At 35.4% G+C, this 24,211-nt stretch overlaps 2 protein-coding genes across 8 annotated transcripts; one reads left to right on the top strand and one right to left on the bottom strand.

Moving 5' to 3' along the window:
• The first annotated feature begins 3,706 nt into the window (after positions 1-3,706).
• LOC18445424 (Pentatricopeptide repeat (PPR) superfamily protein) lies at positions 3,707-9,666 on the top strand. 3 transcript variants are annotated; one of them, XM_020674389.2, is made up of 2 exons: positions 3,707-6,422; positions 9,212-9,666. In XM_020674389.2, the coding sequence occupies exons 1-2, from the start codon at positions 3,958-3,960 to the stop codon at positions 9,255-9,257; spliced, it is 2,511 nt and encodes an 836-aa protein (XP_020530048.1). In that variant the 5' UTR covers positions 3,707-3,957; the 3' UTR covers positions 9,258-9,666. The 3 variants fall into 3 exon arrangements, with proteins under 3 accessions (XP_020530048.1, XP_020530047.1, XP_020530050.1); XM_020674388.2 differs by having other exon boundaries at positions 9,201-9,666; XM_020674391.2 differs by having other exon boundaries at positions 9,148-9,666.
• Positions 9,667-13,295: 3,629 nt separating this feature from the next.
• LOC18445423 (PRLI-interacting factor) lies at positions 13,296-16,342 on the bottom strand. 5 transcript variants are annotated; one of them, XM_088847289.1, is made up of 4 exons: positions 14,609-16,342; positions 14,065-14,136; positions 13,622-13,731; positions 13,296-13,538 (listed from the first exon to the last, which is right to left on the bottom strand). In XM_088847289.1, exon 1 carries the CDS (start codon positions 15,604-15,606, stop codon positions 14,683-14,685), a length of 924 nt encoding a protein of 307 aa, XP_088703415.1. In that variant the 5' UTR covers positions 15,607-16,342; the 3' UTR covers positions 13,296-13,538; positions 13,622-13,731; positions 14,065-14,136; positions 14,609-14,682. The 5 variants fall into 5 exon arrangements, with proteins under 5 accessions (XP_088703415.1, XP_088703417.1, XP_020530038.1 ...); XM_088847291.1 differs by having other exon boundaries at positions 13,296-13,528; XM_020674379.2 differs by lacking the exon at positions 14,065-14,136.
• Positions 16,343-24,211: the final 7,869 nt, after the last annotated feature.

The following is a 24,211-nucleotide window of genomic DNA, read 5'->3' as shown; positions in this document are numbered from 1 at the left end:
AGATTGAGAAAAAAGAATGCAACAACTTTCACATAAATTGAGACCATCAAATGTAAGGCCAAAACATGTGACTGAAACTGTGATTCAAGGGAAAGAGATCACAAATCTGATTCCTTCAGTGCTATAAGAAGAACCAAAGCCTTTGTAATCTTCACCAATCACAAAATCCATCAAAATTGCCAATTAGCTAGGTTTTTCCTTTATCAATGAACTGCGCCCTAACATGTAGCTAATGAAAGTCTTGGAAATGATTGCTTTTCAATAAGTATTTAAAAAATCGTCGGTTTGACTCATGACTCATTTGAGCTATATGAGATTAGGAACCATGTGATTATAGGGTGCAATACTTTGGAATCACTCGGGGCTCATTTGGGTACCTAGAAATATGTCGTATGTAAAACACATCATTAGTGTAATACATTACTTAAAAATAGATAGTTGTTATTTGGGTAGCATCTTGATGCAACTTGAGAAATACATTGCTAATGTCTGGCTACGTTTGGGTCCAAATATGATAAATGCATTTCTCTTACTTTGGCTTGAAAATATTGCATTAATATTATTAATAGTAAAGTGATTTTTATTTTGCACAATTCCTTTTTTTTTTAATTTTTTTAGGATGAAATATCAATAATCTACTTTATTTTCAAATATGTGAAAGTAATTAGTTTCCTACTGTTTCTGGAATTAGAATTAGAATGCTTCATGGTGTTTCTATAGGCCACATTACACCATTCTACGCTCTAACTTGTACCAAGTTTTGTTTTGTAGTGTATGGCAAGAACGCTAAACTGGAGGACTTTTGTGAGATTGTTGTATCAAAGCAATTAACTCTTCCATATTTCGACAAAGCATTAACACCGTGTAGAGAGATGCTAGTTATTGGAGAGAGAATATATGGTATCTTACATGACCTTACACAATCAAGATGTTCTAGACTAGAGAGTGGGGGGCATGTGCGTTACAAGGTTCTAAGTTAGAGATAGAGAAGGGTTTTCTTGATGGAGGAAGGAGAGAGAGAGCGAAGGATTTTCTTATTCGAGGAAGGAGAGAAAAAGAGAGAGAGGGTTCACAAGAGAGTAGGTTAGAGAGAGAGAGGTGGGGAGGGCTTACTGGTGAGTAGGGTCTTCAAGACCTGCGAGTTGATAGAGGAGGCTTTGTAAGAAAAGAGTTCGCGTGTAATTGATTAGCGGTTGACAATTTACAGCAATACATCCTAAGCTCAATTCCTACCATAGTAAGAGCTTTCGCTTCACTCACCCAAAAAAAAAAGAAGAGAGGAGGCTTTGTAAGAAAAGAGTTCGAGTGTAATTGATTAGCGGTTGACAATTTACAGCAATACATCCTAAGCTTAATTCCTATCATAGTAAGGGCTTTCGCTTCACTCACCCGAAAAAAAAAGAAGAGAGGAGGCTTTGTGTGTATGAGAGAGGGAACTAAGGCATTTTACATGGACTTCAAAAGATATGGATAGGTGGATTGAATCATTTCAGTGGGTTCGGGTGAGTTTCCATTATATGTAAAATCCTGTAATGTGTTTCATTACACTCCCCTTGTAAAATGGATTTCTTGATTTTAGAAAAAAAGTTGGATAACATTTTTCATTTCCTACCTTCCTAATACTACCCAAATGCTCGAAATAGCAAATTTCCTTGTAATCAATTTTTATATAATAGAATTACTAGCCCCCAAACTCGATCGAGCCAGACTTGAGCACCTTAGGCTTAAGCGCTTGGCCAGTCGGACCTTCTCAACACTACTTCCAATGAGCCCTATAATGGATTGTAAGATTCCCCACATTCTTAGGAAGCACCTCGAATAATAAAAACTAAAAAATAAAAAATAAATAAATAAATAAAAGGCCTCACAACTTGGTCGAGCATAATTAGGAGGTGCTTCCTAAGAACGTGGGGGGAATTTACAATCCATGATAGGGCTCATTGGAAACAGTGTTGAGAAGGTCAGACTTAAGCTCCAACTGGCCAAGGGAAGCCTTACATGCTCCAATTTGGCTCGATTTACACAAATAAATAGAGTAAAATGGGTCTAGCTTGATTTTTTTTTTTTTAGGAAATGGAAATCACTATAAGGTCACTTGTGTGTGGGCCTAATAGAATGAATATGGTGGTCAGGATAAGCAATATTGCGTTTTATTTTTATTTTTGTAATTTTTTTTTATTTTATATGTATAAGATGTAACCAAAATATGGACATGTTTGCCCACAATTTAGGGCATTGAATGAAAAATTAAAAAATATGTGCTGGAAAGGCCCAAAAATGCGACCACCATGGTCGATAAACCCTTCAAATCGAATGGCATGGTTCAATATAAACCGTCTTGGCATGGTTCAATATGAGCCGTCCTTACTATATTGTTCCATAGGCTGGCCGGCTCATAAAAGTTTTACTCAAAGAGGATAAGAGGGTAAGGCTGACGCTATATGGGGTGCTCAGCCTGGTCCTTAAAAAACCCAAACCCGGCTCACAGAGTTGGCTTGAGCAGCTGGCTAGGCCCATACCACATCGGTTCGTTGATCTAGTTGTGGCAGGCCAATGTCAGGGTCTATGGCTAGCCCCACATGGCAACTTGGGTTTTCTATTTTCTTTCATGATTTTGCCTCGTCTCGCTTGGCTTGTGAGGCCAGGTTTAGCTTACCCGAAACAGAGCCAAGGCTGCTTCGAGTGGGCCCAAAGTAAACCAGGCTATGCATGCTAGGTTGGATCTAAGTCATGGGCCTGCCTAGCTTAGCCTAAATAGAGCCAGGGCCACACTGAACTCGGCCACCTAGTCAAGGCTCTAGGACAAGCCTAGGCTAGGGGCCTTTTCAGCCTGGCCCAAGCCGGCAGTCCCTCTAACAACGCCTGTATGCCTGGGCTGGTGCCAATCCTATTTAGAGAGCGGGAAGTTGATTCAATCGCTTATTTGTAGGCCCCGCCAAGTTTGCATCGCCCCCACTTCTCATTAATCTGACGTTGATGATTCTCATGACTACATATACCATGTGCTCCTATATTTCATGGCACTCTCTCCCTAAACCATCAAAGAATTCTGGTACTTAAATTACTATCGTAATCCATATAATGAGGTCTCCCCCAAAAAGAGTTTTAGCCTCAACGCTTTCGCGGTAGGGTTTAAGACTCTAGTACCCATTAAAACCCCGACTCCAAAACCAGAGGCCACCAGTAACAAAGGCCTTGGCCTTATCCCATCACAAGTCGCCGCCATTTATCGCAACTTTCTCATTCATGAAAGTTATTTGAGCTGGCCCTGGTAAGGTGACCCGCTTTTCCTTTCACTCCTCTTTAGTGGACATGAATTTTTCTTTTCCTCATTCAAATCTCCTCTCTCTGAAACCAGAATCCTTCGTTTTTACTTGCTTTCATGGTGTAGCTTCAATTTATGTCAAGCTCTCTTTGGGTAACCTGTTGCAATTGTTTTTGCTCCTTTCATGGCCATGAACCTGGAGCCACATTCAAAACTTATGCTATGACGCTTTGAAGCTCACAAATTTCTTATTTGAAGCTATGATGCGTTTCTCTGTGTTTTGTTTTCACTCATTTGAGGTGCTTGAAGGTTTTTTTAGTTTATGTTCTCTTCTGTGAAACTCTAGCAGCATTATCTGAAACCTTATTGCTTCTTCCTGGTGAGAACTTGGTTTCACGTTCAGATTTTTCCTTTTGAACCCTGATTATTTTCCCTTTAGAGCTAACAGTTCCACTTCACTCATTTGATTTTCTCGAAACCCTAATCGTCTTCTATGAAACTCTTTTTCTCTTGCCTTCTCTCCATCTCGTTTTGTATTTGTGGGGTGGGTAAGCGGGGCCCCAAGGCCATAGCTATTGGACTCTACTGGCAAGAAGCCAAACCCAAAATTCTCTTTTCTTCGTGGCCATGAGTATCAAACCACATTCAAATGTTGTTCTCTGAAACCCTGTCTGTGATGCAGACAAATTCCTATGTTGATTGGCTCTTGGTTTTCTCGGACCTGTACAAAGAGAATACCCCCAAATTGTTCCCATTTGTCATCGGCTCCAGCCTTACGCATAAATTCTTATTCCCCTGATTTCAATTTCAAAGAAACTGAGGAGGAAAGCAGATATCAAACTGTGAAAGGTTCCACATCCTTTGATTCAAAATCATCGAGTAATGGCCTTCCTGAATTGGATAACTCCAATGTTATCAAAGTACTGAATAATCTCATCAGAGAACCACTCCTTGCTTTATCTTTCTTCAACCAAGTGAAGGGTCTAGGTTTTTCCCACAATGTCCACACTTACTCCACAATTATTCAGATTCTATGCAGTTCAGGACTGCACCATAAATTGCGTAAATTGCTTGAGGAACTTGTCTTTGAGACTCAAAACTTTGAAATTTGGAGGCTTTTTTATTCTCTCCCAAAGGATTGTAATGGAAGAGAGGCCATCTCATTTAAGGTTTTTGATGGTCTTATTAAGGCTTATGCTGATCGTGGAATGTTTGATGAAGCAGTGGGCCTTGTTTTACAGGCTGGCAACAATGGTTGTTTACCCCATGTTTGGTCCTGCAACTTCCTTATAAATTATCTGATAGATAATAAGAAGCAGGATACAGCTGAGGCCTTGTTTCATCAGCTGAAGAAATTGGGATTCAATCCGAATGTTTACACTTTCACCATCATTGTGAAATCTCTTTGCAAAGGGGGGAAATTGCAGGATGCACTTGATATGTTGACTGAAATGGAGGAAATGGGAATAGCTCCTGATGCTTTTACTTTTACAACGTTGATTGATGGAATTTGCTTTAATGGAGAATCAAAAATGGGTTACAAACTGCTCAAAACCATCAGAAGCCGAGGAGTTTTGTTGTACACTTTTAGTTATAATATTGTGATTCGTGGATTTTGCGGTGAAATGAAATTGGATGAGGCTGAGCTGGTTTTGAGTGACATGGAGGAACAAGGGATCGCCCCTGATATGTACAGTTACAAAAGCCTCATAACTGGGTATTGTAATGTGGGGAACCTTGTGAAAGCTTTATCTCTCCATGAGGACATGATTTCGAAAGGTGTGAAGACAACTTGCATTATTTTGGGTTACCTCATTCAAAGCCTTCGCAAAAATGGATTAGCCATCGAGGCAATAGAGCTTTTTGAGAGATTCAGGAACTCAGGTCTTTTCCTTGATGAGGTTTTGTATGGAATGGTTATAGATGCATATTGCAAACAAGGAAACACAGAAGTTGCATTGCAATTGATGGATGAAATGAAGGGGCGGAGGTTAGCACCTGACTCACTCCACTATACAAGTTTAATTGATGGGTACTGCAGAAATGGTGATCTTGGTCATGCTTATAAGGTCTTTAAGGACATGGTTGAGACTGGACTAGAACCGAATACTGTTACTTATAATATTCTTGCAAATGGTTTTTGCAGGAAAGGCCTTGTGCAAGAGACCTTTGATCTTCTCGAGTGTATGTTGGATCAGGGGCTGGTGCCAAATCGTGTTACCTATAGTACAGTTATATATGGCCTCTGTAAAGGAGGCAAGTTGAAGGATGCTGAGAGCTTCTTCAAAACATTGGTAGATAAAGGTCTTGGGCATTGTTCAGTTACCTTTAGTGCAATGATCAGTGGTTACTGTGAACAACGTCATACGAAAGAAGCGTATGAACTTTTTAAAAGGTTGGTGAAGAAACGGGTTCTTCCTAGTTCCACTGCATGCTCTAGACTTATCAGTAACCTTTGCAAGGATGAGGATTTGGATAAGGCATTGATGGTGCACGAGATGATGGTTGCTGATGGAGTTATACCAGACGAGATCACTTACAGTACCCTGATTTCTGCCTTTGCTCAATTGGGTAATATGACAAAGGCTCGGGATCTTTATGAAAATTTAATGGTAAGAGGCCTCTCCCCTGATGTTATAACATACACTGCTTTGATAAATGGATATTGCCGAGTGAATCACTTGCAAGAAGCATGTAAATTGTTCAACGACATGAAACAGAAGGGGCCAAGGCCTGATGTTATCACGTTCACAGCTTTATTTGATGGGTATTTCAAGGAAATTTTGCAAGAGGACCTTCGATACAGAGGGAAGAGAAGAGTTCAAGTTGCTACCGAGATTTTCAAGTTGCTTGAAGAAATGAAAGAGATGGGGCTTAAACCTGATCTGATTTGTTACACAGTTTTGATAGATGGTCATTGCAAAATAAACCGTCTTCATGATGCTTTTCAATTATTTCAAGAAATGCTGGGCAGGGGAATAACCCCAGACATTGTGGCATACACAACTTTAATTTCAGGATATTGCAATAGAGGGAATGTTAAGAAGGCAGCAAATCTGGTTGAAGAGATGTTATTCAGGGGTTTGAAGCCTGATAAGCTAACATATTCGGTTCTGGAGCATGGTGTTTTGAAGGCAAGAAAGTTGGAGTTTTCTAGGTGATCTTTTCAACTCTCTGGAAACATGCATTCATTTATTGGCTTCCTAAAGTCCTTGGACTGAAGCATTCCTAAAATAATGCTCCTTATTTATCTTCTGTGTTCATTCCAGTTATTATTGCACATTATGTGCTTTGTATTACGTACTGGATATGTACAATACATCATTTTGATCCTGTTGTTTTCATTTGAAAATATAAGGGGTTATGTACTTCGTAAACATACTTAATGTGTATAATACAACATAAAAAGTTCTGCATTCATATATTATATATAAAAGTTAGCGTTATTAGGTGTGCTTATGTATGTCCAGGAAATGATTCATGGTGGGGGAAATTGGATTAGATTAACTGTGTAATTAGTAGAGCTTGTGGAATATTCTTAGCGTGTTCATATGCACATTAGGTGATGGGAGATTTTATTTGGTGCCAAGTACTGATTATACATTGGATATTAAAATTTTACTAATAAGCAATAAAAGATAGACTTACAGTGGATTGACTGTTGCCTGTACATGATAACTCAAATCACATTATGATTTGCAAAACATGTAATCGTAATTATGGTACCCTTGCAAGTGAATAAATGGAATACAAATGACATTTATCCCTTGGTTGAGACAAATTATTATTCATGAGGATGGTGATGCAAAGTTTTCCTGTAGGGAATGCCAATGCAAGTTACTTTTCACTCTTAGTCCCCCTGAAGCTGAAGCATCTTCCAAAGCATGGAAATCCTGCTAAGGTGTCTTGTTCTTTTGGAACAGACCATGCTAGACGCATCTAGTACATGTTTATGAATGTCTTCGTATTTTCGATTCTCAGTACCTTATTGGTAAGGAAAAGGGTAAAATGGATCTTGTTCTTGAAATTTTTGTCTTATCCTTATTTAATCTCAGTACTAGTGTTGTAAACAAGGACACCATTTGGGACTCTATCGAGTTCCGAGTCCTGGTCGGGTCTGAAAGATTTCGCTGAGTTTGCCAGTGATTGAACCAGTTCAAAAAACAAAAAAGCATGGAAACCATTCAGACTCGGCTGGTATCCGTGAATTTGGTTCCCGCTGCTGAGTCTGAGTAACTCTTGCAAGTCCAACAGTTCCCCTGTGCTGCTTAGTACCCTTTAGTGGATTCTATTTTAGACTAATATGTCAGACTAACGTTTGATATCTCGGGCCAGTCCACTTGTAGTTGCCCGCGCTCTGACTTGATAGAGTGGCAAGTCGAGAACCAATCACATGGGAACAGGCCAAGTTTCCCGGTACCCACTATTTCTTATATTTTTTGGGCAGGGTCTACTGAGTTTCTGATTGATTTAGACTCAGGACCCTTCCGGGTTTGGACCTTAGTTTGTGTTTTCTTTCATTGTGTAGAGACAGAGAAACAGTATGCTGTATCCAGCTTGTGCAAAACAGATTTAAGATTTAGAAGTCAATGTAAAGGTTATTCGTAAGTGCTCTTTGTAATGGATTTGATCATACACTTTAGGTTCAATTCAGAATGCAAGCACCTCTTTGGACAAATATTTAATGGAAATTAAGGAATTTTTCTCCCACTCTTGTGCATTAGGCTATTGTTGGTTTCTTTTTTCTGTAGTCAAAGGAAACATTTGTTGTTGGACTACGTTTAATTTATTCAACAATCCAAATCCCTATTGCTGAGTTCAGTGGCTTAAAACTTGGTGAGTCCGTTGTCAGAGTTGCTAGGAGTTGGCAGGCTGCTGAGTGAGTCCGGATCAAAAACCTTGGGAACTGGCTGAGTCTCACCAGTTCCCAAGGTTTTATTGTTGATTTTCTTAAGAATTGGCTGAGTCTCTGACAGACTCTGCATTGAGTTGCCAACTTGGACTCAGAACCTTAGCGATTCCCCGACCCATTTCCTTGGTTTAAAACACTGGCTGTGGTCATGCCCCTAGCATTTACCCACTTGCAGGGTCCCTTGTGCCATTCTTATTCTTCAATTTCCTGGTTATGCTCAGTTGTACTTTTCGTCTTAGTGAAGCTGTAGCATGGTCTGCAAGCTTTTACCCACTAAGTAGTCACACAATTTTCCCTATCTCCTCCTTAGGTGACACTTTCTTTTGAAACTTTTATACCTCCATGATGTTGTACTCACCTTCTACTATACACAGCATAAAAAAACTGCACATAGCGCAACCTCTTAAACAGTGTTATGGGATTCGGCTTGAATCATTTTCAGTTCTCATTCTCACATAGTAACCTCTGAAATATAAAATTTATTCAATTTTCATTAGTGGCTTGAATCATATTCGGTTTTCATTCTCTTTAGTTGATGGATAGAGACATATTTAGTGTTCGTGCATATTTTTGTGAATCAGTTGTGGTATTTTTAGCTTCAGTTATATAGAGGCCCATGTAAAAAGATCCTAGTGATAGTATTATCTTTTTTCTGTGTGTTGTTTTACTTTTGGGTGTTTCAACTGTGGCATTTGAAACTCGGTGTCGGTGTTGACATTTATCACCCTCATCATCAAGCAAGCTGGGTGATCAATTTCCAGACACTATCAACACTCTGAATTCCATATTTCTTCGTATCTCTCTTTTATTCAATTAATGAGTTGGGGTTGAATCTATCTTTTTGCCAAAGAAGCCGGTTACACAGTAGAAAATGCTATGATGCTTTATGTAAAAGAGATCTTTCTTTTATAATTGAAAAACATGCATCTATTATTGTAAAAGAGTTGCCCATTCATCTATATATTGACAGGGGTGTGCTGTTCCTATGTAAAATCTGTTGCATATTTTACTAACTTCTAGCAGAGGAATGACAGACCTCAGCGGTCCCTTGTTGAGATCTGCCACGAGGGGCGCTGCTAACATACTGTAGGAAGCTGAATGATCCTATGCAAAGGTGAAGTCCAAAGTTAATCCATTTTCTTCGTGACAGCAACAATTTGTCAAGATGCACGACCATCTAAGGAAATTACACTCCAGCAACGTCATCCACCAAATAAAGTTAGGCGCCACAGGAATCCCAGGCTCTATAAAAAACCAAATCACCTAAGACATGCAAATGCGGACTAAAGAATAGAGTGAACAGCCGGTCCCCAGGGAACATACTATTCACCTACTTCATGTGGTGTTTGTGGAAATGTATACAATGAGAACATTTACTTTGATACAACCGAGTTGCAATCGTCATTAAATTTGAGTGGTTGAAGATGTGGTGTTATTTGGATGCAAAGTCCAAAATAAAATTTGTCGAAAGTTGACACATTTTCATCTATTGGACCGGCTAAAAGTGATTGTGCCTTCCCCATATTAAAAATCATTTGTCTAAATACAAATGGTCTCATAGTGTACAATCCATTCGAGCATTTCATCAGTCCTGTTCCCTAGGCTGCAGTATAAATTTGGCAAGGTTCCCTCAAGTTCATCCCAAAAGTTCAAGCAAACAGGTCGAGTTTCTGATTATTTCTATTCTACATTATTAAGCTAGAATTAAAGAGTGGACACATAGCTAAAATAAGAAGGGATATAAGAGTGGTAGGAGACATTCCACATGGAGAGCGTACACAAGGGAAGAGAGAGAGAGAGTTGTCAATCTTCTAAAATTAATATATTTTTTATTTCTCTCTCTTTCCTAAATCTTTAGCCTCTCTCTCTTTAGTTCTATCTCTTTCCTAAGATTTCTAGCCCTCCATCTTTTTTAGTTTTGCTAATATGTCTTATTATTTGGAATAATTATCTTTTCCTTCCCTTTTTCCCATTTTTAGGCAAATTTTTTTAGGTGCCCCTAACCGAAATGAGGCACTCCTTAATGTCTCCCTCTCTATCCTTTTCTACAACCTTCCTTCTCTCTCTCCTCTCTTTTTTTCCGATCTCCCTCTTCAGAACTTCTCTATTTGTTTATTGCTACATCATTTTGTAATTTTTATTTATTGTTTTTTCGTTGGTGTTCAATTTATTGTAGACATCTGAGCATATCATGGGAAATTGAGCAAGAAGACAATAATAAAATATGTTTCAACCCTATCATGTGCTTTTTAAGTTATTGTTCGTCTATTTTCTTTGTTGTTTCCAATGTTAAGGTTTTTATTAGTATTAATAATCTTTAATAATAACATTCAAAAATAAAAAACATCGATAATTATATGTGTGATTCTAGAATCATTGTTATATTAATTTGTTATTTACTTCATTATGATTTGAGTGACTATATGTTTTAAGCTTTTCACGAATGATGATAAAAGCTTTAAATAAATAACATTATCATTGATATAAAACTCATCACTAAAAACTAAAATTTGTAAAAAATATTAGATTATGTATTTCTATGCTCATTAATTTCATTTATGACCATTCGAATTTTTAAAATATAAAATATAAATATTCTTTCACAAGCAATCATTTTTTTTGTGTTTTCCATGTCCCTCCTAATATTTATATTTAAAAAAATTTAATGATTTTCTTTTGTTGTGTGAATTTTTTTTTTTATGTTTTCTCCACTTAAATTTATACTACTAGTAACTATTTATTTTTTACATTTTGAAATTAGTCTTTAGATCGAAAAGGTTAAATTCCTGAATATTAGGGGAAAAAAGAAACAGTGATGGGAGGAGGTTTTCGACTTATGAAGCCTATACCTGCAGTTCGACAAATAAATAAAAAAGAGGTAAATTAAAAATAGGTGTGGTTTTCATAAGGTTCCAACCTTAAGCAATCCAAGTAAAGCGTACTTCCAAATTTCATCATAACAACTAATTTTAGAGTAAAATTCTTAGGATTATCAAAAAATCTATTTTCATATTTAATTATAAAAATTTTAAACTCCAAAAATGGTTAAAATCAAGTAGATCTATAAACATATGAAAATTTTGAAAATTGTCAATTTAGATAATGTTTTGTACGATACACTAATTATGAGACTCAATATATATATATGATACATTTCGTTGTCAAGATGATCAATTAAACAGTTTTTCAACAATAAAACAACATTTTACAATGGATTTTTGAAGTGCATCTTTACTTCTACATTTTCATGTTGTTACCTTTATATAAAGGTTTCCCCATTAAAATTGAGAAGCACAGATGCTCAACTCTTTTATGTATGTTTTTCTACTTTCTGTTTTTCTTTTTTCTTGTTTTTCCTTCAATCTACCCAAATAAAGCGATGCCTCAATTTTGATGCCTTTCATGTTGGCGCAAGATCAACCATTCTACATTTGTTGGTTAAGGATAAATTTTAACAAATCTCAAATAATTGTCAAGTTTTTTTTGGGTAATACATTTGTTGGTTAAGGATAAATTTTTAACAAATTCCCAAATTCAGCGGAATACAATTTTTTGTCTCTTGGGTAAGAAGAAACATTACAACTTTCGCATTAAAGAGAGAGAAAGGACATGATGGAACTGAACATTTAAATTTTTTTTTTTTTTTGGATAATTCAATGGAGAAAACCTGGCGAAATACTTTAAAGAGTTTTTTTTTTTTTTTTCTTTTTTTTGAAGGTGCAAAAAATGGCGTCAAATGAAAACCACGTGGCGATTGAGGTATGAGGTGCCAATTCGAGAAAGAAAGTGCAACCAATGAATGGGGGGTGACGCAAGAGCACATTATCCAGAAAAGGAGACGAGTTATGCATATAAGACAAATGATAAAACAGAAGGAAATACAAATTATGGAAGAGCAATGTACAAGAGATAAATAAATGGAAACCGGTCTTTCAAAACCCCGCAATCCGCACCAAAAGATCAAACTGGTTCAAGGCATAAGCAGCCAGCACTTCCCCCACACAATTCTAACCGATTTAGATGACAATCCAAATATGTGAGATTGACAACCCATCCAACCAATTCAGTTTTGAAACACTAACGAAAACGACATACAAGTAGGGTGGTTATGAATATCATTAACCATATATAGAACCGAGCCTCTAAACAAGAACCTAGGTTGTTTTGATGGCCAAATATCCTCAAACTGATCATCTCGACCTCAAGTTGCATTGATATGAACAAAAAATGGATTACAAGTTTTAAAAATAATATATCTTGTAACGCATTTTTTACAATCAATTTTCAAAAAATTTCAAGTTTTTATAGATCTATCGATCTACACTATTTTTTAAGCTTTAAACTTTATAAATAAAGATAAAAAATATATTTTAAAGCTATCACAAGGATTTCCAATATTAAAAGTGCATTTCTCGACACTATTTGATGGTAGGCTCTAATTCGATTATTTAGAGCCTAAGCTCTATACAAACAGTTAACTAAACTCAAATTTAAAAAACTATCAAAACACACCCAAGCCCTCTAATTGGACATCTTGTCAACTTCGTGTAATTAAAGTAAATGATCGCATATTATATAATCCTATAACAATCAGGATCGCATATTGGAGAGTAGATGGGTAGAAATGTTTTCTCGCCTCCCCTCACTCTCAATATAAACTCTATAACATTTGCATGACATGGCCTAGTATTAACGAAAAAACAGTGCGTATAGAAGAAATTTATTTTTTAGGTACTACATAAATTTATTTTTGAAGAAATTTGGAAAGATTTAACTTCGGAACATAAAAAAAGTAAAAAACTCAAAGGTCAGAATAAATACAATCAAAATTTTGGGTTTTTTTTTTTACAATAACAATGATTAAAGCGTTACATGCACAAATTTCTTCTAACATTCCAAAAGAGATCCATGGATATTATAAAGAAGTCTTAATAAATGGATATGACGAAAAAGTCTAAGTAATATATTTTCTAACACATTATCTAAATTCCAAACCAAATATTATTTTGATGTTAATTTAACCTCATTTTTAGTTTTAAATTTGTTTACAAATCCAATAAACAGAGCACACCCAAGAAGAACACTACCGAAAGTAGTTCAAAAAGAAATCTGATAAAATGTCCGAAGGTATTTTTTATCCATTTTTATTTAAATTATTATTAAATATTTCTATGAAGGTTCACACCTCATATACCATAAAATAAATAAGTAAGATTCCGAAGTCTTCTCCCGAATCGGCCGAAACTCCGAATTGCTTCGTTTTTCTCACCAAACCGAAGAAGACTCCGACGCGAATAACATTGCTCTAGAGCAATCGGTAATATGAGGCCAATGCTCCTCTTCTCGGCATTCTGCATCATCCTACAGAAAACCACAGTCAATCATATCCTCCAGAAATAGCCATTCACAGAAACTGTGTAAATATATTTGTATATTAATCAGACCATTGCTCTTCAACAAACAGGCCAAGGATCCTGATTTATCTTCCAACTTCACTGCAAATGTCTCCTTCGCCAAACTGCAAGCTTTGGTAATGGAGCTCAATGCTTTGAACCTTCAAAAAGAGAGAACCCCAAACACCACTCACAAAAAATTATAAACATGGTGAACTCCTATCCATGGTACTGAATTCAATCAAATATAAACTCCAAAACCCAACATAGAAAAGGACTAATTTCTCCAATATCATCTGCCAAGACCAATAAGCTGAGCTTCTTAAACTGACTAATATGCAAAACAAAGAATCAGAAGGAATAACTTTCCAAGCAAAGCTCCCCAATTACATCATCAAAGTCATATAAACTAAGCATCTTAAAACTGTAATTACAAAAAAAATGTGCTAACACAAGCATCATATAGGAAGGCAAGAGAGAAGAGGAAGAAGTACCAAGATTCATGGCTAATAAGCATAACATGAGAGAGAGAGAGAGAGAAGACGAAGAAGGAAGTGGGCTCAGCTCTGCAAAATACAGAACTGCAAATTAATAAGCATAATATGAGAGACAGAGAAAAGGAGATGCAGTGGGCTCAGCTCTACAAAATACAGAATAAGCATTGACTGATAACACCATTCATTAGTTGATGAACATGATTGCAAATTGTCTGAGTCTTTAGCTACACAAGATTGCAGATTGTCCAGTTTTGAAGCTCAATACTATGAAGTTTGAAGCATCAAAAACATGTCAAGAAACAAGAAAGCAACGATAACAAAAAGATCAAGAAAGAAATAAACTAGACCTAACAGTCTCTACATTCTTACTTCATTACATCCCCAGAATTAACCAACTAAAACTGCTTAAAAGATTAAGAAGACCAAGAACAGAGAAAGAAGAATTCAGAGAGAGAAAACGAGACCCCCAGGAACCAGAAAGAGTCACGAATTCGCACAAGAAAGGCTAAAAGATTCCATAACCATCTGTACAGAAACTTACAGGGCTCCATCCACTGCTATCCCATAACCTCTCTCTCTCTCTCCACCCCATCACCTCTTTCTCAATCTATCCCATCACCCGCATGCACATGAGGCCTCCCCGTCGCCTTCATCCCCAACACTCTTCTCTGAGCAAACATCGCCAGCTGCTTCATTATCAGAGCCATTACCACCCATTCTAGCCCCCATATTACCAGTCTCCAACACCTGAAGCCTCCTCCTCAAATCACCAAGCTCTTGCTCCATTAAAAACAACCTTTCCTTCAATGTCAAATTCTCTTCTTCAAGCTGGGCAATATGGGTATCTTGGTCATCAACCCTGTTCTCTAAGAGGTTTGATTGTTCAGGCCTAGGTGAACCAGAAGGGTAAATCATCTCAAATCGACTCAAATCATGGTCAAGCCTCCTCTCCACCTCTACATGTTCTTCTACATCGCTGCTCTCACTCTCGCTTGATTCATCAGGGCTATTTGGGTGCTCAAATCCTGGCGACCTAAGCCTGATCAGGCCTTTCATGGAGCCATAGCCATTGACCCCCAATTCCTCTTTGGCCATGTCAATTACGCCCTCTCTAGATGGGGAAAAGACAGGTGTGGGTAAAATTGCGGGGGTTACAGGGCACGGAGAAACCAATGAAGCGATTCCACCGGATTTCTTTGCTCGAATGATGAAAGAGGTTGTGTTTCTAGGGGCATAAGGAGCAACCCGGTTGTGGTATTTGTTCCGTTTATGGTAAAATCGACGAGATTTGAGCCTGTTCTGGGCTTGGAGATCTTTAAGAGCAGGGGGTTGGTAAGTGTTCAAGTTCCCTGGCGCTGTACTGGCCGCCATTTCACTCGCTTTTCGCCGGTATTTATCAGCTTTCTTCGCCTTCCAATTGGTTCGATTGGGTTTCAAAGAGAAGGAGCCCTCTTCTTGGGATGCCATGAAAGCACCAGAGGTGCCAGGGTTCCAGTTCCTGTAACTTCTCATCTTCTGATGAGGCTGGTCCATCACCATACAAAATGCAAAGAAAATAAAGGGGAAAAAAGGGGAATTAAATAATACAAGGGGAATATATGATCAGGAAGGGATGAATTGATGAAATTAGGGTTATGGAGGTCGAAACAGTAGGGGAGATTCACGAAAACAAACTCTACAGCTAGGGTTTTCCTTAACAGAAAAGGGACAGAATAAAAGATTAAAGGTCAAAGAGGAAAAGGACAGGAAGAAACCCGTCTCTCCCCCCCTAAAAAACCCTAGGGCCTGAAAACTTTAAACCAGGAGAAAGATCCGTTGCACAGTAAAACACCGTCTTTCCCTCTCTAAAAAAACCCAGTCTTCCCTTCTCTATAAAAAGCCCACAATGACAATTTCTAGGTCTCGAACAGAGATCTATTGTTACACAGTAAAACACCGTCTTTCTCTCTCTAAAAAACCACACAATCACAATTTCGAGGTCTAAAAAACAGGATCAACAGATCTGTCGCGAAAGAAATTAGAAAGGCACAACGGATCTTTCTCTCTGTTTCTCTCTCTAAACGAAATAAGAATTGAACAAAGAAATAGAGAAAGTTTGTGCCAATAAACCTAGTGTTCAAATCAAAACAAAGAAATCAAAGAACAGGGACTTTGTTGCAGAGTTAAACTCCTCCTTTCTCTCTCTAACCCCTTCGTTCTCTCTCTCTCTCTACAATAACCGTCCTTTATCTCCTTCGTGAGCTCTCGCACTTTCTTTCTTGACCAAAAATCGGCTGGCAGAAGGACGGACGCCTGAGGGCCTTTTATAGAAGCAGAGACGGAAAGAAACGGCTGGATTTCTTTCGGACATTTCAACGGCTGTGATGAAAAGCATTGTTTCGTCCGCGGACCTTTGGGTTGCTCTGTGGTTTCTTTGCGTGCCTCGACAAAAGTACTAAAATACCCCTTTCAAACTAAGGTATTATCTAATCGGGAATTCTTCTTTGATATCTCTTGTAATTCGACAATGTCCTCTTTACGTCTTTTGTGTGTGTGGTGTTTTTTTTTTTCTTTTCTTTTTCTTATTGAATTTTTATTTTTGGGTAGTCAAGGAATCGAATTTGAGAAATGGGATTGCTGAGTATCAAGCAAGAACCCAATTCCAAGAATTTGAATCCTTTTTTATTAAGAGGTGAGCTTAACTTCTTGTAAATAAACCAATTCGGAAGTTGAAGTTTTATGCCACTTGTTCACATCAAAAATAAAAAGAAGCCAATTTGGGATTTAGAGTTGTGAACTAGCAACTTTCTTTTTCTTCTTTCTTTTCTTTTTTTTTTTTTTTTATAATATTGAGAATTGACAGTCTAGATAATATATTACAAGACGTATCATTTTTTTGTACTTTCAATATTTTTTCATTTCACATTTGTATCTGTTGAGGTTGAATTGGTCAATTACACTATCAAAACAACCTTTTTCCATGGATATTTTGTGTGTGCTTTTTTCTACAATTTAAAGCTACAATCTTATATAAACCTTTTTTTTAGTACCCGAAAGAACCTAGAACTAATTTTGGAACATCAAAATGAAGACTAACCCTAGTAAAAAAAATTCCAAATTGAACTTCCTAGTACTATGAAGATTGAATGGATACTGTCCACATTTTTTAAGTTCAGGATCTTAAAGTCAAACAACTTAAAATTGAAAAAAGAAATTCTAAAAATAATCATCTTTTGGTTATTAAGCATTCCCTAATTTTTAATTTTTAATTTTTTTTCTGCAAATAGGCTTCTTTTTTTTTAAGTAAATAAGCGTTTCTAGTGCAGGAGTAGCATGCTCGCGTAGGCCCATAATACATACGTCCGATTAAGTAAAGTTTGTTAAGCTCCGAATTGGTTGGGTTGAGAATACTTTATTTGAAATTTCAAATTTGGCACTAATATTTTGACCAAAAAAAAAAAAGTCTCAATTTGAAAACTTGGATATCCAAAGTCCAAGCCCGAGTTTAATTGGTTAGCGCTTGACGATTTACAGCGCTATGTCCTAGACTTTTTAAGGGTGTAGTTTATAAGGCACTAATCTTAAACAATCCAAGTAAAGTGTGTCTCTCAATTATGTTATAAGATATAGTTTTACTACTGTAGAACTTCGTGATAAAAAATTTGCTTTCATCCTTAATCATGAAATTTAAGCTCTAAAAAAGTGGAGATTGAGTAAATCTATAAATACTTGAAAATCTTGAAAATTGACGGTCTACATAATGCATTGCAAAATACACTATTTTTAAGATTTGAAGTTATTTCTTTTTATATCCATACATTTTGAAGTCAAGATGATCCATTTGAGGTTTTTACAATGTCATAATAATTTATTTTATGGGTTTTTGTGATGCGCTTTACTTTTATAGGATAAGATTGACACCTTATAATTGATATAAAACTTTTCCTGTTAAAAAAAATAAAAAACAAATATAAAAGAGGATAATATAAAAACCAATGGAGAACCCTCTGATCTTTGTTTGTTTGCCTGCAAGGGATATTCTCATAAATTTCCTTTTCTAATTTAACTTTAAAAATGAAATGTCCCTTTTTTTAATATATTTTGTTAGAAAATAAGTCCGCTTGTAATAATTAATGAAATTTTTAGATACGCTTGAGGACCTAATTTCTATAATATTTTTTAAACCATATTATTAACCCCCACTACAATTGATTTGTGCACCTTCGTCAAATGAAAACTAATTTTTTTGGATCTAAAATACCCCCTATTGCTCACACCTCCTTTATTATCCCTATTGAAGTCACTCTTACGCATTGTGCCAGACCAACTCAATTTTTCCTTAAAAAATCTGATGAGCCAAAAACATGAGTTTAGGGGTTAATTTTGTACTTCAAATAGACGTAATAAAAAAGTATTAGGGTTAATATTGAGATTAAAAAGGTACCGGGGGTGAACATGTGTATGTAGTGTGTTCAACATAGAGTTATAATTTCACATTATTTCGTCTTTTTTCAAAGGGAAAAGTTTATATGGAGTCAAGGCTCTAAACAATCAAATTTGAACCTACCTCCAAAATTTGTATGCTTAAATATCTTTAAATTGATCATCTCGACATCAAAAAACATAGACATGAGAAAAAAATGGATTTCACGCATTGTGCCAGACGAACTCGATTTTTTCCTTAAAAAATATGATGAGCCAAAAACATGAGTTTAGGGGTTAATTATATACTTCGGATAGATGTAATAAAAAAGTATTAGGGTTAATATTGAGATTAAAAAGGTACCGAGGGTGAACATGTGTATGTAGTGGGTTCCACGGAGAGTTATAATTTCACATTATTTCTATCTTTTTTCAAAGGGAAAAGTTTATATAGAATCGAGACTCTAAACAATCAAATTTGAACCTACCTCCAAAATTTCACTAGAAGAGGTTGTTTTGATGCTCAAATATCTTCAAAATGATCATCTCAACATCAATAAATATGTACATGAGAAAAAAAAATGGATTTCACACCAACTCGATTTTTTCCTTAAAAAAATATGAAGAGCCAAAAACATGAGTTTAGGGGTTAATTTTGTACTTCGGATAGATGTAATAAAAAAGTATTAAGGGTTAATTTTGAGATTAAAAAGGTACCAGGGGTGAACATGTCGATGTAGTGGTTTCCACGGAGATTTATAATTTCACATTATTTCGTATTTTTTTAAAGGGAAAAGTTTATATAGAGCCGAGGCTCTAAACAATCAAATTTGATCCTATCTTAAAAATTTTACTAGGCAAGGTTATTTTGATGCTCAAATATCTTCAAATTGATCATTTGGACATCAAGAAACATGAACATGACAAAAAAAATGGATTTCAAGTTTTAGAAATAGTGTATTTTGTAACATATTTTTGGATCGTCAATTTTCAAGTTTTCATAGATCTGTCGATCTACACTATTTTTGAAGCTGTAAACTTTATAAATAAATATAAAAATATATTTTAAGCTTCTAACGAATGTTTCTAATATTGAAACCACATTTGTTGATACCATTTGAAGACAGGCTCTAATTTGATTGTTTAGAGCCTAGGCTCTGTACAAACAGCGATCTTCCTCAAATGATGGAGGCATAAATGTATATTTGATGTGAAAACAAAAGGGCAAATCCATCGTTCTCATGAACATAGGTGGGTGAGGTGTACAAAGGCATCTTTCACGTGAATTAAGGCCTAATTCTCGAACCCACATTTTTTGTGATCCAATTTTGACCGTCCGTTTGCTGCGGTTGAAAAAATAAAGAGGCAACAATTAAGTGACTATGTTTCCATAAAAAAGAAAAAAGTGATATTGGGTTAATAAAGGTTAAGATCTTGAAATACACACAATGAATGGACTAGATTTGCTTTTGAGATGGACTCATTTTGACCATATATAGGGTTCAAATTGAACTTTTTTTTTAGAGAGGGGAGGGATTGATTATTGAGATGACGAGAGTGTGTGTGCAAAATTTGAGGTCATACAAATACCACAAAGATGGTTTTCTAGAAGTGTCATTGCATTACCTACTATAGAGCAATAATCTAATGCAACGTTGGTATCATAGTATAATGCAACGACACTTCTAGAAAACCATATTTGTGGTACTTGTATGACCCCAAATTTTGCATATACACTATCTTCATCTCAATAATCAATCATAAAAAAAATAATTCAATTTCAACTCTAGATATGGCCAAAATGAGTCCCCTCCAAAAACGAATATTGACTATTCATTTTGTGAATTTCAAGATCTTAGCCTTTATAAACTCAAAATCTTTTTTAAATTTTGTGATATTGTTCATCTAAAGATAATAAAACCATCCAAAAAAATTGGAAATAAAAAAATCATTCTAAGGCCTAAATCTAAGCATCTTACCAAAATGAATGGCCTATGTTAATTTGGGCTAAAAAAATACTTTATAGGTTGTGTTTTCAAATTTATTTTTTTGTGATTGTTCATTAGAATGAAAAGATTGTATGTTTCAAAATTTGGATCCAACAAATGGCCATAAGAAGTTTTTTAAGGTTGTTGCATCATATTACTATACAACGATTGCATAAAATTATTGTCCCTATACTATGGGCTAATACAACTGATGTATTGCTCTATAAATATATATTAATATAATAAAAAAATAAAAACTAATTTTTTATTTTAAAAGACAATATCCTTCCACCGAAGCTTCATCTAAAGATTTTGAAACAGACATAAGCACATAATTGTATTCAAGTTTGTGCTTCAATGGAAGAGGCTGAATCGGCCTGAAGCATGCCGAAACTAATGCACTGGAGCTTCGCTTCGGTCAAAGCCAAAAATCCGTGGATTTCGGCCAAAACTAAGCAAATTTGATAAGATTTATTCTATCTCTAATTTTGGCAGAGAAAGTGCATTGTTTCCCAGGTTCGTAAAACTCATACTATACCCGTGCCCCGTCTCACTTTCTCATGATCGACGTCCCTCTCTCTGTGCTTTGTCTCTGTCTTTGAAGTTTGTTGTGTGCGGATGATGAACTCGAGGATGTGGTGCTGTACTAGTTCGAACCTAGGAAATTTGAAACTTACATAAGGCTCAAGAAGAGTTTATTTATTAAGGATTATTTACAATAAAGTATATAATTTTTTAATTCTTAATCAAAATTTTAGATTGTCCAAAATAATTGATCTTTTTTTTATGTTTTGGATAGGTTCAAATGTCCAACTTTCAAACCGGTCGAACTTTTAGTTTTTTTTGTGCTATGGGCAGTTCGAAAGTTCAACTTTCATACACTTACGCACTCAAAATTTTTTTTTGAGGGTTTCAAAAGTTTAGTTTTTTTACCATCTGAATAGTTTGTATGTATGTGTTTTGCATCGTTACAAAATTAGACTTTTAAATAGGGGGTAAATGAAAATTTTAAAAAGATCTAACCTTACACTGCCTGAAATATTAACTATTTTTTAGTTCCATATTTATTTTGGGAATTTATTTCATGTGGTATTTCTCCATTTGCGGTCCCTGAGATATAAAGTATCCATCTTAAAAATGGATGCATACACGTGGTCCATCTAAAAATAAGTGGAACTAACGGTTTAAATGTTTTTTAATAAAATTATTATTTTAAATATTCATAATTTATTTGTTTTTTCGTATTCATGAGCTCCATGTTAGAGATTACATGTCCTTAAAAATTAAGTCCGAATATCCATCTCAAAAGTAGATTTTTAAGAGATGACTCATTTCTACATAGACTCATAGAAACCGTGTTCTTTTTTTTTTTTTTTTCGGTCTTTACATAAATTCTCTCAAAACTATTCAAATCCGAAAAGAATTATACCCCTGCTCCTACATCTAGCAGCAGTCGAAATTATCTATTTTAACATGAGTGTGTAACTTTCTCGAGTAGAAGGCTCATCAAGGGAATTTTTTTGGATGTGAGATTTTGGTATCCACTTGCCAATCACTATAGATATTATTTCTACAAAGATTAAATTTTGAATTTCTAAAAAATAAATCCCACAGTTCAGAAATTTGACTGACAAAGTTCAAAGTTCAATACTGGAAAAAAAAAAAATATTTTTCGACACTTGTGGGATAAGTATGATTTTCTTTCTTTCAAAGGTGGTAGCTTAGGTGAGAATGTGACATTCTCAAAATTTGAGTTCTCATAGTACTGCTAAATATTGATACGTGACTCGCCCGACTCGGCTGGTAACTCGGTCAGCAGAGTTGTGTATACAATTTGGGGTATATAAAAAATTTTCACAAAAATTGTAAAAAATATGTGTGTGTTGTATATATATTTTGTATATGATTTAGATGGTTTTGGCATAAATTAGTTCTACTCTTATATTTTGCTATCCTTTGGAAATATCTCCAAATATAAAATTAATTTTTTTTTAAATCTATTTTCTATTCTTTTTTAAGAGTGACTTTGGTTTTATTTTACTTTTAATACCTTTATTTTATTTTACATATCTGATATGTTTTTTGATAATTTTTCTAGTTTTTTTTATGAATTTTTGTAGCACTTTTTGGCCATGTACAGAGCTCGACCAAGTCCATCCGGAGGAACTTGTCTTAGCCAAGGGTCAAAGTCCCTCAGTGATTTTCTAAAAACTGCTGCTAAACTGAATGAGTGCTGGCATGATCCTCGCAAGAGCATCTAATATTTTGGGTTTCAAAAAAAATATTGCCTCTTTGGAAGTCAAAGGATAATGGCAAAATATACATTTATTCTAGGGGTGTGGTTTGTATAAGGTTGAGACTCTAAACAATCAAAGTAAGACACCTTTAAATAGCATGAAAAGATGCCCTTTCAGTACTGAAAACGTTTGTGATGGTCTAAAAAATCATTTTCATATCTAATTATAAAATTCAAAGCTTAAAAAATAGTGTAGATCGGATAGATCTATGAATATTTGAAATATTTGAAAATTAATAGGCTATAAAGTGCATTACAATCTCTTCTAATGCTTGAAATATTTTTTTTCTTATTTCCATACATCTTGATGTCGAGATGATTGATTTGAGGATTTTTGGGCATCGAAACAACCTCTTCTAATGATTTTTTGATGTACACCTTAACTTGATTGTTTAGGGCCTCATCGTTATATAAACTTTTTTCCTTGTTTTGTGCACAAACAACCCATCCTATAATAGCACCCAAAAGGGCCACAACAGACATTATCCCTGGCTTGAGATGCCACACAAGGTTTGGGGCAAGGTTTTAAAAGATGGATCAATGGGGTGGATCGCTACCCCCATTCCAATATGGCCCACCCGAAAAACATATATAGATTTGTTTATGGGAAAGTGGTTTGGTAGGATCGCAGACCCATTGAAATAAGTAAATCTTCACCTCATAACTCACCGAAAATTACAAGTCAAGTATTAGAAAATCTTTACATTGATCATCTCGATTTGAACATTATGGTTGTGAAAAAAAAAAAAAAAAGGGATTTCAAGCTCTAAAAATAATATATATCGTCATAAATTATTTAGACGGCCCATTTTGCATTCAAAATAAGTGTTCAATAATCAGCAAGATATGTACCATTTTTAAAGTTCCAAGTTTTATTGTTATTGTTGGAAATTGATATTAGAGCCATCATAGATATTTTCGTCACCGAAAATACTTTTCGGATAAGGATTTGAGGAGAGGCTTTATTTTGTTTTCATAAAGCCTAGGTTTTATAGAAACCTCATCCATAGGAAAACGTTTATATAGAGTCGAGACTCTAAACAATCAAATTAGAGCCCACCTTAAAAATTTCACTAGAAGAGGTTGTTTTAATGCCAAATATCCTCAATTTGATCGTCTCACCATCAAGATGCATGAACATGAATATATTTCAAGTTTTGGAAACAGTGCATCTTGTAACGCATATATAGTCCGTCCATTTTTAAGATTTTCAAATTTTCAACGATATGCTTGATCTACACTATTTTTTAAGCTTTAAAATTTATAATTAAAGACAAGAACATATTTTAAGGCTACCACAAAAATTTTCAATATTTAAATCACATTTCTCGACACTATTGGTGTGCGCTTTCCTTTGATTGTTTAGAGCCTCGGCTCTATACAAACTGCACACACACACACACACACATATATATATATATATATAGTAATGATCTAAGGCAACGGTGTATCATAGTAT

This window comes from Amborella trichopoda, chromosome 9 (genome assembly GCF_054954075.1).
Source record: "Amborella trichopoda isolate Santa Cruz 75 chromosome 9, AtrichopodaSantaCruz75HAP2 v2.0, whole genome shotgun sequence".
In the NCBI taxonomy this organism is placed as follows: domain Eukaryota; kingdom Viridiplantae; phylum Streptophyta; class Magnoliopsida; order Amborellales; family Amborellaceae; genus Amborella; species Amborella trichopoda.
This window is presented reverse-complemented; position numbering and strand designations above follow the sequence as displayed.

What these genes read in the sequence shown, in the direction of transcription:
- LOC18445424 (XM_020674388.2), top strand. Translation starts at nt 3,958, where the DNA reads ATGTTGATTGGCTCTTGGTTTTCTCGGACCTGTACAAAGAGAATACCC. An exon ending in AGAAAGTTGGAGTTTTCTAG is followed by an intron (nt 6,423 to 9,200) that starts GTGATCTTTTCA and finishes AACTTCTAGCAG; the next exon opens with AGGAATGACAGACCTCAGCG.
- LOC18445423 (XM_088847289.1), bottom strand. Translation starts at nt 15,606, where the DNA reads ATGGTGATGGACCAGCCTCATCAGAAGATGAGAAGTTACAGGAACTGG.